This window comes from Thermobia domestica, chromosome 2 (assembly GCF_964235325.1).
Source record: "Thermobia domestica chromosome 2, izTheDome1.hap1.1, whole genome shotgun sequence".
Classification (NCBI taxonomy): domain Eukaryota; kingdom Metazoa; phylum Arthropoda; class Insecta; order Zygentoma; family Lepismatidae; genus Thermobia; species Thermobia domestica.
The window spans coordinates 385,922,701-385,938,295 of NC_137455.1; the positions used below are offsets into that span (position 1 = coordinate 385,922,701).

A 15,595-nucleotide genomic window follows, 5' to 3' on the forward strand; every position below is an offset into this window, starting at 1 on the left:
ATCCTCGAAACATACACATAATTAATCGATGTTTCTAACCTTTGGGCGTAAAATTCTGTGTTATTACCATGTTATCCCTTAAATATACGTTATATCACCAATACAGAATACAATATTTCTAGCCACAATAACAGGTAGAACTTACGGTTATATGTGTACTGTGTATCTTCATATTTGAAAGTACCACTTAAAATAGCGATCATACATTAAGTAATTCAGATTCACGTACACAAGAAGTAATAAATTCGTTACAATGAAGTAATGAATGGAATAATAAATTAATTCGTTACAATGACTTCAGCGACAAGAATGTAACAAGTCTATGTTTTTATTAGTCCTAACCAGATATGACGTATTCTATACTATAATTGAGCAATTTCAACAAGTGATATTCGAAATGAAATGAAATGAAATAAAATTTTTGAGTTTTACGTCCCACGGTTATGCCGGTTAGGCTAAAGGAGACGGCGATGATGAGAGATGAATGAAATGGTGGAATGAAGGAAGTGGGAGGAAACGAGAGAACCCCGAGAAAACCCACGCATACGGTGTTTGTCCACCACAAGGTTCACTTGGCGGGAGAAGGGTTTGAACCCGGGACCCCAAACACCAGAGGTGAACGCTCTACCACTGAGCCACCGCGGCTCCCCAAGTGATATTCGAGGAAAGAGTTATACCAAGGACAGTCTTACTACAAATAGTCTTGCATCTTGATAGTTATGATGAGTTATTATTATTATTATTATTATTATTATTATTATTATTATTATTATTATTATTATTATTATTATTATTATTATTATTATTATTATTAAGAAAATCATATGAATAAGGAGTTTTGCACGTTTTGTTTTTAGATTACACTCTTCCAGAGAAGGTTGAAGGTAATAAATTATACATCAACAACGAAACAAAATGAATTTTAATTTTACTTACTCTCTGGTTATTTATCAATTCAAATACATTTCGTACCTTTGACGTTCTATTAACCCTGCAATGAGAGGCAAACTAAGATATTTATAGTCTTATAAAAAATGGAAAGAATGAAAAACTCAAAATCCCATCTTGTATCTCTAATTCCATTCGTGTTTTAAGTCATTATTCTCACAACATTTCGATCCTCCCTGGAATCATTCTCAAGTGTAGACATGATGCTAACCAGCGTCTAATTTTTGATTACATTATTATATTACTTAAAAACCTATAAATGGGAAAATCGGTACCAAGTGTTCCACGGTATACTTCAGTAAATTCTGTTCACCATTCCCGAGTTTTTGTGCAACCTAACTTCTGTACTTTCTTATTGTCCACTGCTGTTATTGCTTAAACCTATTTACGGGTTTGCAAAATAATGAAATAAGTAGCCTATCACCTACTCTTTGTGCGCTCAGAGCGCTGAAAATGTCAATTGAGTAACTTACATGCTTGAAACCACCTTTGTTTAATATTCACATTTGAACACTTACTCCTTTGTTCCTGTAATTAAGCAGACTCCTTATTGAATTTTAATATTGACCAGTTGGTTTTTGTTTTAATTTTGTATTTTAGTTTAATAGTCGCACTAATTATAGTTCCCTTTCTATTTTGGTTCCTTAAATATCTTCCCAAAGTATGGCTCCCATACTGGTTGTAAAGATCAATGTTGCCACATCAACGTTAATATTTGTTTCATGATCATATTTAATTGTTATCACCTCGTAAAACCTTCTTTTAGGTGGCTCAATACTTCATTACGTTATGGAGATAATGATTTAAACACGAATGGGAATTAGGGGTACAAGATGGAATTTTGAGTACTGCTAATATTAAGAGAATGAATCTGTAGGTGTAGTTTGACCATCAACAGGACTATTATTATTAAGTATTCTGTTTTTGGCAGGTCAACTCTTAATATTTTCTTCTATTTTTCAAATCATCGATCAGTTGTGTTCTTCTTCTTCCCATTCCTCGCTTTCCTTCCATCTTTCCTTCTATGACAACTGAAGGTACGAAGAAGACAATTTCTTTGTAAGATGTGCCAAATCCAATTGGCCTTCCTGCGAAGAATGCTGGGTAAAAGCCTCATCTTCTTTCCTATCCGTTTTAAAACATCTTTCTTTGTTACTTTCTCTGTCCATTTTATCTTCTTCATCTTTTTCTAACACCATATTTCGAAACTCTCTAAATATTTCTTCTCTAATTCCGTAATGTCCAGGTCTCTGAACCATACAGTCCAATACTCCATATTAGCACCAGACTATATTTAATCTAATATTAAGCCTGCTAGTGAAGACAGATCTTTTCTTGTTGAATGCTTCTTTAGTTATGGGAATTCTTGACTTGATCTCTTTGATGCAGTAAGCGTCTCTTGTCAAAATACTTCCTAGATACTGTACTTGAAACTGTCGACCTCTTCAAGTTCTCTTTGTTCTACTCTGATCCGTAAGGGCACGTTTCCATGGGATATTCTCATGACTTTTGATTTTTCCATTCCATATAGTTTCTCAGTGTCAACTATTTATTCAATCATCTCCTATAGTCCTTCTTCGGTTCTTCTTTAACAAGACTAGGGGAAAATAATTCTTTCGATACATTGTAGCGACATTTTCCCAATAATTAAAGATTAGAAAGGCATGCGTATGTTTAATGTTAATCGTATTTTTTAATGTTTAAACTTGTTAACCTTGTTCATCCTTTGAAAAATAGAAGTAGAACTTACAATAAAGAACGAGGGAACAAGAAGTATAGTATTTTGCAATTCTATTAATTTCCTAATTTGTGTTTATATTTAAAGTATGTTATTAATACTTGTCTGTTTTTCAAAAACACTAACATACAAGACAAAGTCACCTTAGACAAAATAGCAAGAATACACTTTAATGTCGCACCGCATTTTTATGTATATTTGTATATCTGTAATGTCATTTTCACTTACTTGTTTTTTGTTGACAACTTTACAAAATATTTCTCACAAATTAAATTAATATTCACTTCTCACGTGATAATGGAGCAGCTTATGTAAAGTTATTTGTGAGCACAGAATTGAGAAAAATTGCTGCACAGCATTTGTACAGTCAGTCACGAAGTTTGATTGATCAAACTATTTGTTGTCACTCAACAGTTGTTTGAAGAGTCATGTTTGATGACATAGAGATCTCATTTTACAGAATGTAGGATAGTTAAACAATGAAAGAAATTATTCAGCTCATGATTACCATTCATTGATTACGTTTTAATAACATAAATTTAGGATAATAATCAAGGTGTTCTAAGATATTCCTGGTAACAAATATTTATTAGTTTTATTGTTGAAGTTATCGTTAGAAGTAGATCAACGGCAAACATGTACAACGGAAGGCGTCCACAAATCTATTTTCTTCCTTAATTGCGTTTGTAATGGAGTAATTTATTTAAAAAATGTCTTTAAGTTATATCAGTCATATTATATTAACTCTATTACATTAATTATGGCGTTATAAGTTAGTAAGTCACATTGATTTTAGTTCATCGACATTGATTTATCACAATTTTCTTCTCTTTTGGGAAATTTATTTTTTAATTTGTTAATATTTTGCGTCGTTTAAGTTATCTTTTCAGAGTTTAAAAGAAAAAAGAAATAAGAAAAAGTGTCTATGAAAGTTACATTACACATGGATAAAACAGAATAACACTTACTTTCGTATTAATCTTTTGGTAATAAGAATTTTCACACAATTATATATATATCAGCGACATAATTAGTTTTCTGCCTGTTTCATTTTTCTCGAGCTACAACTAACCTGTTAATTTCTGGTAATTATTTTATATTTTTCCAACATTATTCAATACAGGAGACTTCAAATTAATTTAAAAGTGTCTTAAGAAAAGAAAAATCTCCAGTATGTAAAATAATAAGGAATATTGTTAATCAGAGTTGTGGATACTATATGAGAAATGGGAGGAACCCATTGATTCTATCTAATATCATATTCTTTACAGATGTCCATTTAATGAAATTTTAGAATCGAAAGGTGTGACAGAGCCACGAATCGAACCTTAAATTGGTGTTGGTTAACTGTGCCGCCGCACTAGCCGTTATGCATCTCAATCCGTTCTCTGAACAGCCACATACTTCATCACTTTCTGAACATCGCCTTCACATGTGAAAAGTATGCACTTGTTCAGTAACAGACTAGTGGTTACCACATTACTATCATACGTCGGTGACTCGGGCTCGATTCTCATCTCTGTCGCATTTTTTGACTCTGAATTTTCATTATAGTTGTACAATTTATAGCATTTCTGTGTTCTATACATTAGAAAGCATATTTGAAGTCAGTGTAGTTACCAGGATATCATAGGCGGAAAGTAAACGCATTTTTTGATCGCGAACCTCTCCACACTTGCATACTTGTCAGAAATTAATTATTTCATTCGGAAAATATACATATCTTGCTTGGTGCGATGAACTCGTGCTAATTAGCAGATACCAACTTTACTTCACCTCATGCAATGTTTTATTGACCCCGTTGATATATGAATACGATTTACTTGTCGCTCCTTTGCGAATAAGCGATCGCAAACCTACGAGATTGTAATGCTTGTTGCTTTCTTCCCATACAGAATAGGTAGGAATACAGATGATAAGGACACACCGTCCCAGGGATTTATAGCTAGCTTGTAAATGAGTAGGGATGTATTCAGAAGCAAATGTTGCGGGTAAAATAAAAGATAATTTTAGGAACAGGAATAAAATACAACATATACTGGAACATAGAACGATAAAAGTTTTATATTATTTACGCAAATTGTGCATAATAAAGGAAATACATGATTTTACCTACCATGCTTATTTTTATGTATATTTATCCCAATATCACTTACTTTTACTCCTGCGGGCTTCTTCGGAAGATATTTTGCTGCTGAAAAAGAAATTTTCCGTAGTCATATAAAAATTTCGCAAAAATTTTTCATAACACTACGGAAAGATTTTTTTTTTTTTTGGTGCAATTTTCGTAATGTAAGAAATGAACAAACCACAGGAACTAGCTACTATAATTCACAATGCAATACAATAGAATGGTGAAAGAAAATTGGTTATTTATTATGCATTTTATAAATGATTGTTGAAGTTTGTGAGAGTTTTTTAGTGAATTTTGAGAAGTAATCTCAAGTGAAATAGTTGATTGTTGAATTAATCAAATAACCAACGTGTGAATTCCTACTCGATTTAACCTTCATAACGTGATATTCTCCGAAAAAGCTCAGAGAAGGAAAATGAGTGAAATATTAGGATAAAAATAAATAAAAATACGCAAGGTACGTAAAATCATTTATTTTCTTTAACATGCTGGAACATTTTTTTCTCGTGATCATCTGTTAGGTGAGACTAAATGCTACTAACGTTGGTTTTATTGAATTTAACAGTATCATAGTACAGAGTGTCAGTTAACAGAGATTAAGATACATTTAAATTGCATAATTTTATAAGTATATAGCTTTTTTAATATAGTATATTTTGTTAATTAACACTATATTTTTTCCTTGCTTCATTGCTTTTGTTTTTTCTTTTTTAAATTTTATTGATCCGAATATAAGCTTGTTTCGTTACAGAGAAATTCTTGGAAGTTTTAATATCTACAATGAAAAAGCTTTCATTGAGAACAATTCTTAAAGAATATATGTATTTTTAGATGAATATTAAATAACAGTCAGAATTATGGAAACGAAATATTTTTATGTCATGAACTCATTAGCATTATTTTCCTCTTCTTAAGTGCCTTCAGTACGCTCTTCATTATTTTTCCTTATTTGTAAACCACTCAGTAACTATAAGTAACAGAATTTCAGAAAGTAGGTCATTTGTGTAATAATGATAGAGCCAGGGTTGTCACCGACCTGGAAAACCTATAAAATTCAGTTTACTCGTAAAAAGTTCAGGTAAAGTCAAGGAATTTTAAGTACAGTTTTATTTCTCAGAATCCATTTCTCTTTTTACTTTTACCTAGCTTTTTAGTAGGAGATATTTAAAAAAATAAAAAAAAAAAAATCTTTGATATTGTACATGCATGCTAGATGGAGAACACCTTGGTCGGGAAAATATAATTGCTTTTTTTTACATTATATATTGATATTGAAAACCTACAAAAGTCAGGGAATTCATTCTAGCCAAATAATTGGTAACCCTGAGAGCGCTCACTTCTGTTGCATGGGATCCGTGGTTTGTGCCAAGTGGACATTGTGGTGTACAAACACCGTGTACGTGAGCTTTTTCAGGATTCTTCCGTTTTCTCTCACTTTTGTCTTTTCACCATTTCGATCATTATTATCGTCACTGTTTCTTAGTTTCGGTGCATAATTGTGGAACGTTAAACTAAAAATAATTGGAGAGTAAAATGGCAGACTAGACCACCTATCATTTTTTACCAACATTGAGTTAACTATGCCACAATACGTGCAATATGCTAAAGTTTTTCCTGGCAAATAAACTAGTTCGGCGTTGAATAATACGGAAGCTGGTACGTGTAGTATAGTTTGCCATATTCATTTATCTGTTTTTCTATATGCCATAGTAGACCAAACGAGACTGGTCTACTTTGGCGTTGAAAATGCTATCTGGTCTAGTCTGCTTGTTCCTATCCAATTAATACTGTTAAAATACTATTGCATAAACAAATATATGCCTTCCAGACTTTTCGTATAGAAAAGAAATTTGAGTGTCTGACAGGTTTGGTGTCATAAATAGCGCATCCAGAGTTTCTGGCTTATGACAGAACACGTTGAAGCAGTTTAATTTAATTTTGTAGGGACTACCTGTCTACATATTAGATTGTTGATATTCCTTATTGCCTGTAAGTTATTCGTTATACTTGAAAAAATAAATAAATAAATACAATAAACGTTAAGATGGAAGAAGGTAATTTTGCCTGAGATTTGTCGTGTGAAAATTAATACTATTAGGACACTGGACCGTATCGTGGTCGGTTTGAAGTTTAGTGTCCTTTTTTTGCACCGTAGCTATGTAACACGTAGACGTACAAATTAAAGTGAGATCACATAAGCTCCCATCGAGAGTTTCATGTCCAAGGTGTTTACACTAACAATATACACCAGGGATGCAAATAAGCAACAAAATTTTACTCGCCCAAGAAAAATGCTACTAGCCTACATCCCACAATAGAAATCATTTACTTACCTTGGGTATGATATTAAATACACGTCCGCACCGATGAACCACTCGCCCCGGGCGAGTGGGCGAGTGGCTATTTGCATCCCTGATATAAACTGTACTTTCATAACTTTGAATTGTCTTTAAAAACACAAGAAACATCATCTGAATATGAGGTTCTTTCCTGAATCTTCCATTCGTTTGGACGGATCAGTCCCACTGCCTGCCTTATGGTCGGTTTGCGATGTGTTTGGTCGCTATCCTCGACAGAACTAGGCTCAATTATAAAATTTTAAATATAAAAAAATCCCATTGTAATTTCGTCATTTAACCAAATATATGTTTCTCTTCTAAATTCAGCAAAGTTTACTAGCCAGTTGTAAGTACAATCTGATATACAGGGTGGCCTAAAAGTAGGTATACACCCCTGCATTGATCAAGTATAATTTTCTAGTTTATGTGTTTATTTGTTTCGGCTCTTCCGAGCTTAAGATGTAAGCGAAGAGACATTAAGAAAAGTAAGTGAAGAGACATTAAGACATTAAGTTTACCTGATGGATAACAATAGGAAATGATATAAAATGCAATGAGCTGATCACTACGGTACTGTATACCGACTTTTGGGCCACCCTGTATACTTATCGCAGATAAACTTTTTTTTTTTTTTTTTTTTTAAATCTAGACCTCTATACATTCACTCACACAGTTGCCGATTCTTCTAATTGATGACGGACCTCGTCCGCTTAAATACCTCTTCAGAATTTCCTGAAAAAGCAATATGTTTTCTCTGCTCTTCCAGCCAGTTGTTCCTTGGTCTTCCTTATAGCTATTTTCCTTTTATTTTGGTATGTAGAAACTTCTTAGTAACTCGTTCTTCTTTCATTCTTTATACGTAAAGGTAAAGTGAATTCTGACAGACAATTACAATACTACTAAAACTAAATAAAATAATGGGTTCAAAGTAACACACAAAAAGGGAAAAATAAAAGTGACTGATTGGACATGGTCCGAGTGGAGAGCACCGACCTCGAGAGTGAAAGAATGAGTGAGTGTTCTGGAAAGCGGACTGTGTGGTGTAGTGGTTAACACATCGGCGCAGTATGCAGGAGGCTCCGGATTCGAGTTCCGGTCCAGTCAGCCACTTTTTCACTCTATGTGTTATAGAACTCGCACTTATAGGGGATCTGGTGCGTAAAAAATAAATAAATAAAATCGGTCGTTTCCGCCCTTCTTTAGTATATATGGGTTCAAAGTAGTTTGCCTTTATATATTATTTTATAAAGAACCTGCTTGTATTCGGATCAATATATTTTATTTTTCAACATTTAAAATATCCCGTTGAGTAGAAGTAGTTAAATATAAGAAATATTTTTAGTGTACCGTATTTTTTAAACTTTCGAATACAGGTTCTGTGAACAGGGACAAGAATGAAGGAAATGAGAAACGCAGGTACTGGTATGGTAAGAAATTTTGAACCAAGATTTCCATATACAGCTTCTGCATAGTGATGTTTCCACCATGTTAGCTTGATAGAAAGCAAACATGTCTGATTCGCTTTTTGTGTTTGTTATAGCGCCATCGATTGTTTTTTTCTTCTTCTCTTTCTTCGTCTTGTAATGTTTTGCATCTTTTTTAAGTAAACAAGTTAATATGAACGAGTGAAAAGGGTACAACTCCAGGAATTTTGAGTAATGCGGGAAGGATTTTTATGATTGATTAGTTAATGCACGCTTGCTCACCACAAGCACATCTACACAGTAAAAATCACAAACATTATTATTTATTTTCGTAAATATTAGAGTAACATAGTTTAAGATTTACAGTACATTTTTTTTAAATGGAAATGTGGTGAATGGATCGTTTTTAAGAGATTAAATTGAATATTATACAGTTATGTTTAAAACTGAATTTTCTTTGATAGGTCGCATCACTTATGTTCATGTTTCTGTTATTAAGTTACTAAATAAAATAATACATACCTTATAAAATAAATATATATCTTGGTGCGTGAAAAAGCAAACACATAGTATCAAAAAATTAGTAGTGGTTTTCTCTTTTTAAATAATTTCCCAGTCCCAAAAATGAAATCTTTCAGTTTTAGGTCCTACAGTTATGACGGCTGAACTAAAAAAGACGGTGATGATGAGATATGAATGCAATGGTGGAGTGAATGAAGTGGGAGGAAACGAGAGAACCCCGAGAAAACCAACGCACACGGTATTTGTCCACCACAAAATCCACTTGGCGTGAGATGGGATCAAACCAGGGACCCCACGCACCAGAGAATTTCCCAGTCCAGTTTGATTATAAACATAATCCCAAATTTTTGTTTTCCGTGTGAATTCTTCAAGAATTTAATTAAAATTGAAAAGAGTATAGTTTAGTTAGTTAATTTTTTTTTATGTGTTTTGAAATCGTTTATAGCCATTCCTTATACAGTTTACAAAGCTTCTACAATAAAGAAACCGTTTGAAAGCTTCTATTAGAGAATTTGCTATTATATAATCTTGACAGTTCTCATTTTTGTTGTAAGAAATTGGAAGAAGCAACGTAGAGATTATTATTATTATTATTATTATTATTATTATTATTATTATTATTATTATTATTATTATTATTATTATTATTATTATTATTATTATTATTATTATTCAGAATGGTACGTAATCGGACTCAGGTTCTCTGGAATGCGAGAAAACTACAATATCATTCTTCTTTCTACGCGATGAGTTTTCATTCGTTTGTCGTTATATATACTACAATAAACCAAGATAAATCACACTTACGTGGTTAGTTAGTAACGTGCAGAAGTATAGTATTTCTGTAGATAATTATGTTATGCGCCAGTTAATTTGACTTTCATATTCCTGTGTTGGAATTCTTTTAATGTAACGACGTGATTGTTTACATTTGACCAATTTGGAAACGATGAAGCATAGAGTTAAGGAAAGAAAGTAAGAAAGAATGAAAATAACTCAAGAAATATAGGAACATTTTTAATCACATTAGAGCTTCAAACTAATATTAATACCTTATTTGGGACAAAGAAATGTTGTACACATGTATATACATAAAACTAACATATTATTGCTAGTAATTACGTGAGAGTTTCCATTTAATGGAACATAAAATTCGAATGTAGATATCCCAATAAAAGTATAGTACATATACAGGGGGGTTTCAAATCAACACCGACAACGTTTGGGAGGTGATTCCTGACACCGAGATAAGACAAAAAGTATAGATAAACCTGGGTGAATAAATGCTTCCTTTTGAATTTATAGGCTGCCGAAAACATGAAAAAATGAAATTTAAAGGTCTATAGCTCCAATACTATGGGTCAAGACCCGTAGTCGGGTAAAGACTTCACTTAGAAAATATTATGTGCGCTATCCAAAAATATGTTTCAGAATTCTTAGACGCTCACACAATTATGTTTATAAAGGTAGTTTGGCTACGGGCATATAACTTGAAGTATCACCAACTGTCTCTATAAAAATTTTGCTGAAGCACCAAAGGATTCTGAAACATGGATATTTCGATAGGGTACATGTTAGTTTCTAAATAAAATCTTAACCCGACTACGGTAAGTCCCATGGTATTGGAGCTATGGACTTTTTTCGGCAGCTTATAACTCCGAAAAGACGTATTTGTGCACCCAGGTTCGTCTATACTTTTCATGTTATCTTGATGTCAGTAATCAGCTCCCAAACATTGTCAGTGTTGTTTTGAAACATTCAGTATATGAATACCATCTTTAAATTGTTAAATATATGTATAGATAAAATACTTGTTCATTTTAGAATTTTACTACCATAGAATTTGTATATAAGACAACGAAAGGATATTGGGACTTTGGGTATTTATTATAACGACATAGCATGTGGCTTGATCACGTGGGTGACACTGTAAAGGGTGAGGCACATAGCATGGTGGTGGTGGTGGTGGGATTCGGTCAAGGTTCAGTGTGCATGTTATTGGCAAAGTATTTAACAAGCTTTAAACAAAACAATAAAATAAAATAAAAGAAAGACACAAACGAAGTGTTCTTCAGATAACTGCCTTGGAACAAAACAGACGGAAATGATATCTAACGCATAAATCTTACGGTAATACTATCTATAATAAATTTAAGAGACTGACTTACTGTAAATAATACAAAAATTTACCCTTTTTCTTTTGTTTGTTTTTCATATGTAAAAGGAGATAATGAAATGCAACTTACCACAATCATAGATAATGTTATTCTACAACAGAAAATATGAACCTGAAGAATTTTCAGTGTTGCCAGAAAAACATTTCCCCCAAAATCTAAGTTAAGGCAGCAACTAGAGGAGCGAACTCAATTGCATTTGATTACGTATCATATTGTTTTGGTATCGTGTGGACTATTTTTTAAATAATAGTTGTATTTAGTTTATAATAAGCAAAATAGTTTTAACATTCAGTTATTAAGATTAAATAATAATGTTATTTAAAAAGCAGTTCATAGGATACCAAGACAACATGATGCGTAATCAAATACAGATGAGTTCGTTCCTCTAGTCGCTGCCTTAACTTAAATTTTTAAGGGAAATGTTATTCTGGCAACACTGTAATTTCTGTGGATGGCAACACTGTAATTTTTGTGGATGGCAACACTGAAAATTCTTCAGGTTCATATTTTCTGTCGTAGAATAACATTATCTATAATCGTGGTAAGTTGCATTTAATTATCTCCTTTAACAAGCAACATTAAAATGGTATTTTTTTCTTATTATTTTTAGTAAGTCAGGCTCTTAATAAGCAAATACACTAAATACATTTAAAAAAATAATTAGAAGTAGCTCCTGGTTCAGAGTTCTTGTTAATTCTCTTTATATCTTGAGAGAATTTGTAACAGCAAACTTGAACCATGAGGTTTTGCATGAAAACAATGCGTATTGTACTGCTAACAACTTTAACTATTTAAAACGAGAAAAATTAAGCAAAGCTTATATTTCTGTAACATACGCTGTGCTTTGCTTACATACTACTGTAAGAACATGTACAAATTTTATTACTTTTAAACTGTCTTCTTCTTCGTCTTCTTCTTTGATTCAAGTTTGACAACTTAACATCACTCTAGATTCAAAAAATATTTATTCGAACATGTCTGAGCGCACTGAGGATCCAAAATTGTATTAAGATACTTAAAATCATCTTATTATTATTTTGAAATCCTATATTTCAGTTGTAGACATCAGTCGTTGTCACAAAATGATTCGAGGTTAAAATTTGGAATACCTGACCTGTTTGTTTAGGTCAATTATTGCCACGAATTACGAGGGTTGTACCAAAAGTAAGATTCCCATATTTTTTACCAATAGAAAACATTGTTTATTGTTAATTTATACATCGTTCGGAAGCTTACACTGTTGTCTATTTTTCAACATAGTCTCCACTTTTTTTCAACACACTTTTGAAGACAGTGCTCCAGCTTATGTATTCCTAAGTCGAAGAAGTCTCCCGTCAATCCGTTGAGGAAGCGTGTGACCTATGTTCGGACTTCATCGCCGCTCTTGAAGCATTTTCCACCTAAGTGTTTTTTTAGCTTGGAGAAGAGGGAAGACAAGTTCACGGACAGTGACCCTCCGATCTTTGAGCAGCTCACTGTTGATCTTCTGGACAAACGCATCCGACACCGGTGGTCTTCTACTTCGTTCTTCATCGTGAACTTCGGTGCGACCCTCAGCAAAAGCCCTGCACCATTTGCGGACGTGCTGCACGGACATGCATTCCTTACCATAAACCTCAGTCAGTTGCCGATGGATCTCCACGGGCGGTAACTTCCTTGCGTGGAGAAACCGGATTACTGCTCGAACCTCGCACTTGGCGGGAGCGGCGATCAACACTTCCATCTCTGACGGCTGCCAAGCAAACACTGAGCGACTTGAAAAAATGGATACTATGTTAAAAAATAGACAAGAGTGTAAGCTTTCGAGCGATGTAGAAATTAATAACGGTAAACAATATTTTCTATTGGTAAAAAATATGGGAACTTTACTTTTGGTACAACCCTCGTATTTTCAAAAATTTAAAGTTTTCATTAATTGTAGTTACTAATTAGCAAAATTGTGACTATTACCTACCTTACAAGCCTTCCGTTTAATAACTTGTAAACTTTCAGATTTTCGAGACGATTCTGGTTCAGTTCTCAAGGAAAATCTTATTAAAAGTGTGAAAACACAAAATAATAGGTAGTAAGGGAATACATGAGGATAGGACACAAACAGTATAACACAAACATTTGTCATGCCTATCAGCAACCAGCGCTACTTCTGCTCAAATATTATTTGAGATGGATGATAACGTAATGCGTATATCTGAGTACTTGTTCAATGGTATAATAAATAATAATTATAATAATTGGAGTACAGAGTTTTACGATGTTGGACCTGCATCGTGAAGAAAAGTTCCCTGAATTAAAAAGTTATCGAACTTCAAGATGCAATGTACCGACCACACATTATCCAACCAGAAGCCGTCTGGGTGGTCACAGATGGGCCACCAGGAAATTTATTATTATTATTTCCAGCTGGAGTTTGAAATTTCAGACTCTTTATCATTTTATTTGTGTAAAAATTTTGATGTCAAAGTAAACTATGGTGATGGTATTATTGGGTTTTCATGTGTCGCATCTTTTGTCTAAAGATCACATTAAATATATACAGTGCGTTCGGAAAGTAACTATGCAGCACATACACCGCCCTTCTGATTCAGACAAAGCAACTGCAGTGTAACCAATTGTTACCTAAACATTCCCTTGCGTCGCATCGGTTGGAAAAATATCTCACTGTATAATCGTGTCCATTTTGTAATCGTGTAGGTGTATACTTACTTTCCGGACAGACCCGCAACTAGAGGGGGGCTAGGGGGCCTGCCCTTCCCCCAAAACTTTTCGTGACCCCTTTAGAGCTCAACATAAAAAACACAATTTAGATATGTGCAAGAGAATTTTTAATGACTTGCACCCCCCTAACCTATACATGCCCCCCCCCAAACCTCTGTGGCTGGTTGTGGGCCTGTTTCCGGACGCACTGTATTGACTTTTTTCTTATCATTTTGTTGTATTTTACTTAGTTACTTCTGCTTTAGCTTAACATTGTGTCCATTTTTATGTTGTCATTAGATGTTAGAATTTGTTTTCATAATAATTTTTATGTTTAAACTTCTCTTTTGCTTTATTAGTCATATTCAACGTGTTTTTTAAATGTAAATATTTTTACATTATTTTTCGTGTTTTTTATTATTCTACGGCTTTTTAGTTTTGATATAATTTTTTTCAATGATGTAAAACGATTTTTTAAATTTAAAATGATAACTAAATGAATTGCTTCTTGGTTAACTAAAGTGGCACCGAGAACATACATACTATTAAGAAATACACATCTATAATTAAATAAGAGGCACCTTCTTTGTATCCAACAATGATTATATCTTCGGCCCTTTGTGGGGCCTTCATAATTAACTTTACTCCAGCTGCTTCTCTTTCTTACAAATTCATCCTTAAAGAGGGCTTTCTTGGAATATTAAAAATAAATAAATAAATAAATAAAAAACTGGCGTAATAGCCGTTTTTGTGGACATGAGCCGCTCCAACGCCATCTGTTAGCAACCGACTGAACTACAGCCAGTCTAGCGACGATCAGTGGTCAGCGCTCTGCGTTGCCCTGTCTCTAACAGGCGTGTCAGGTGCTTTCTAGACCTAACTAACTAACTGACTGACTCTATGGCCTATGCAACCCGAATTTCATACAAGCTCTCCATTGACTTCTGTCCTTAGCCAATTAGATCCAGTTTCTAGTTTTTCTCCTATATTTGCTAGATCCATCTTAACATTGTCCTCCCATCTGCGCCTAGGTCTTCCTAATGGTCGTTTTCCGATTGGTCTTACAGTCAAGACTTTGAAAGTGTTTCTACTTTCTTCCATTCTGGCTACATGACCTGCCCACCTAAGCCTCCTAGACTTAACGACCCTAACAATGTTGGGTAAACCATATAAATTATGCAGTTCTTCATTATGAAGTTTCCGCCATTCCCCATTCCCGTTCCTCCTGGGTCCGAATACTCGTCTCAAGCTTTCTAGATCTAGTGTGAGGATCTACAAGATACTACAAAATGTAAAGGATTTTCGAATGATCTTGTGTTCTTAAAATATTTCAGGAAAGTCCTCTTCGGGGTTAAATTTGTAAGGAAAGAGAAACAGCTGGGGGTAAAGTTACTTTCAAAGGCCCAGAGAGGACCGAAATTATATAAGGAGAAGTAATTATTGTTGACACGGTGAGAGTTTGTTGTTTAATTATATATAATATAATTCTTATATGCGAACTCCTTACGTCACTGAAAATATTTTTGAAGTTTATTTATATGTAATAATAATACCATTCTTTAGATGCTGTTCTTTGAAAAACAGAGTCAAGGCGATCTACTAATTTTTTAAAAGAAATA

At 33.5% G+C, this 15,595-nt stretch overlaps 1 protein-coding gene across 3 annotated transcripts in view; it reads left to right on the forward strand.

Annotated features, from left to right (window-relative positions):
- Positions 1–15,595, forward strand: part of LOC145678893 (uncharacterized) — a 199,220-nt gene that overhangs the window by 155,187 nt on the left and 28,438 nt on the right. For 2 of the 3 annotated variants that reach the window (XM_081749476.1, XM_081749475.1), the window contains exon 9: positions 8,533–8,586. The exons of the other annotated variant lie outside the window; for it this stretch is intronic. In XM_081749476.1, coding sequence (XP_081605602.1) covers positions 8,533–8,586 — 54 coding nt within the window. The remainder of the gene's footprint in view (positions 1–8,532; positions 8,587–15,595) is intronic. 3 annotated transcript variants of the gene reach the window in all.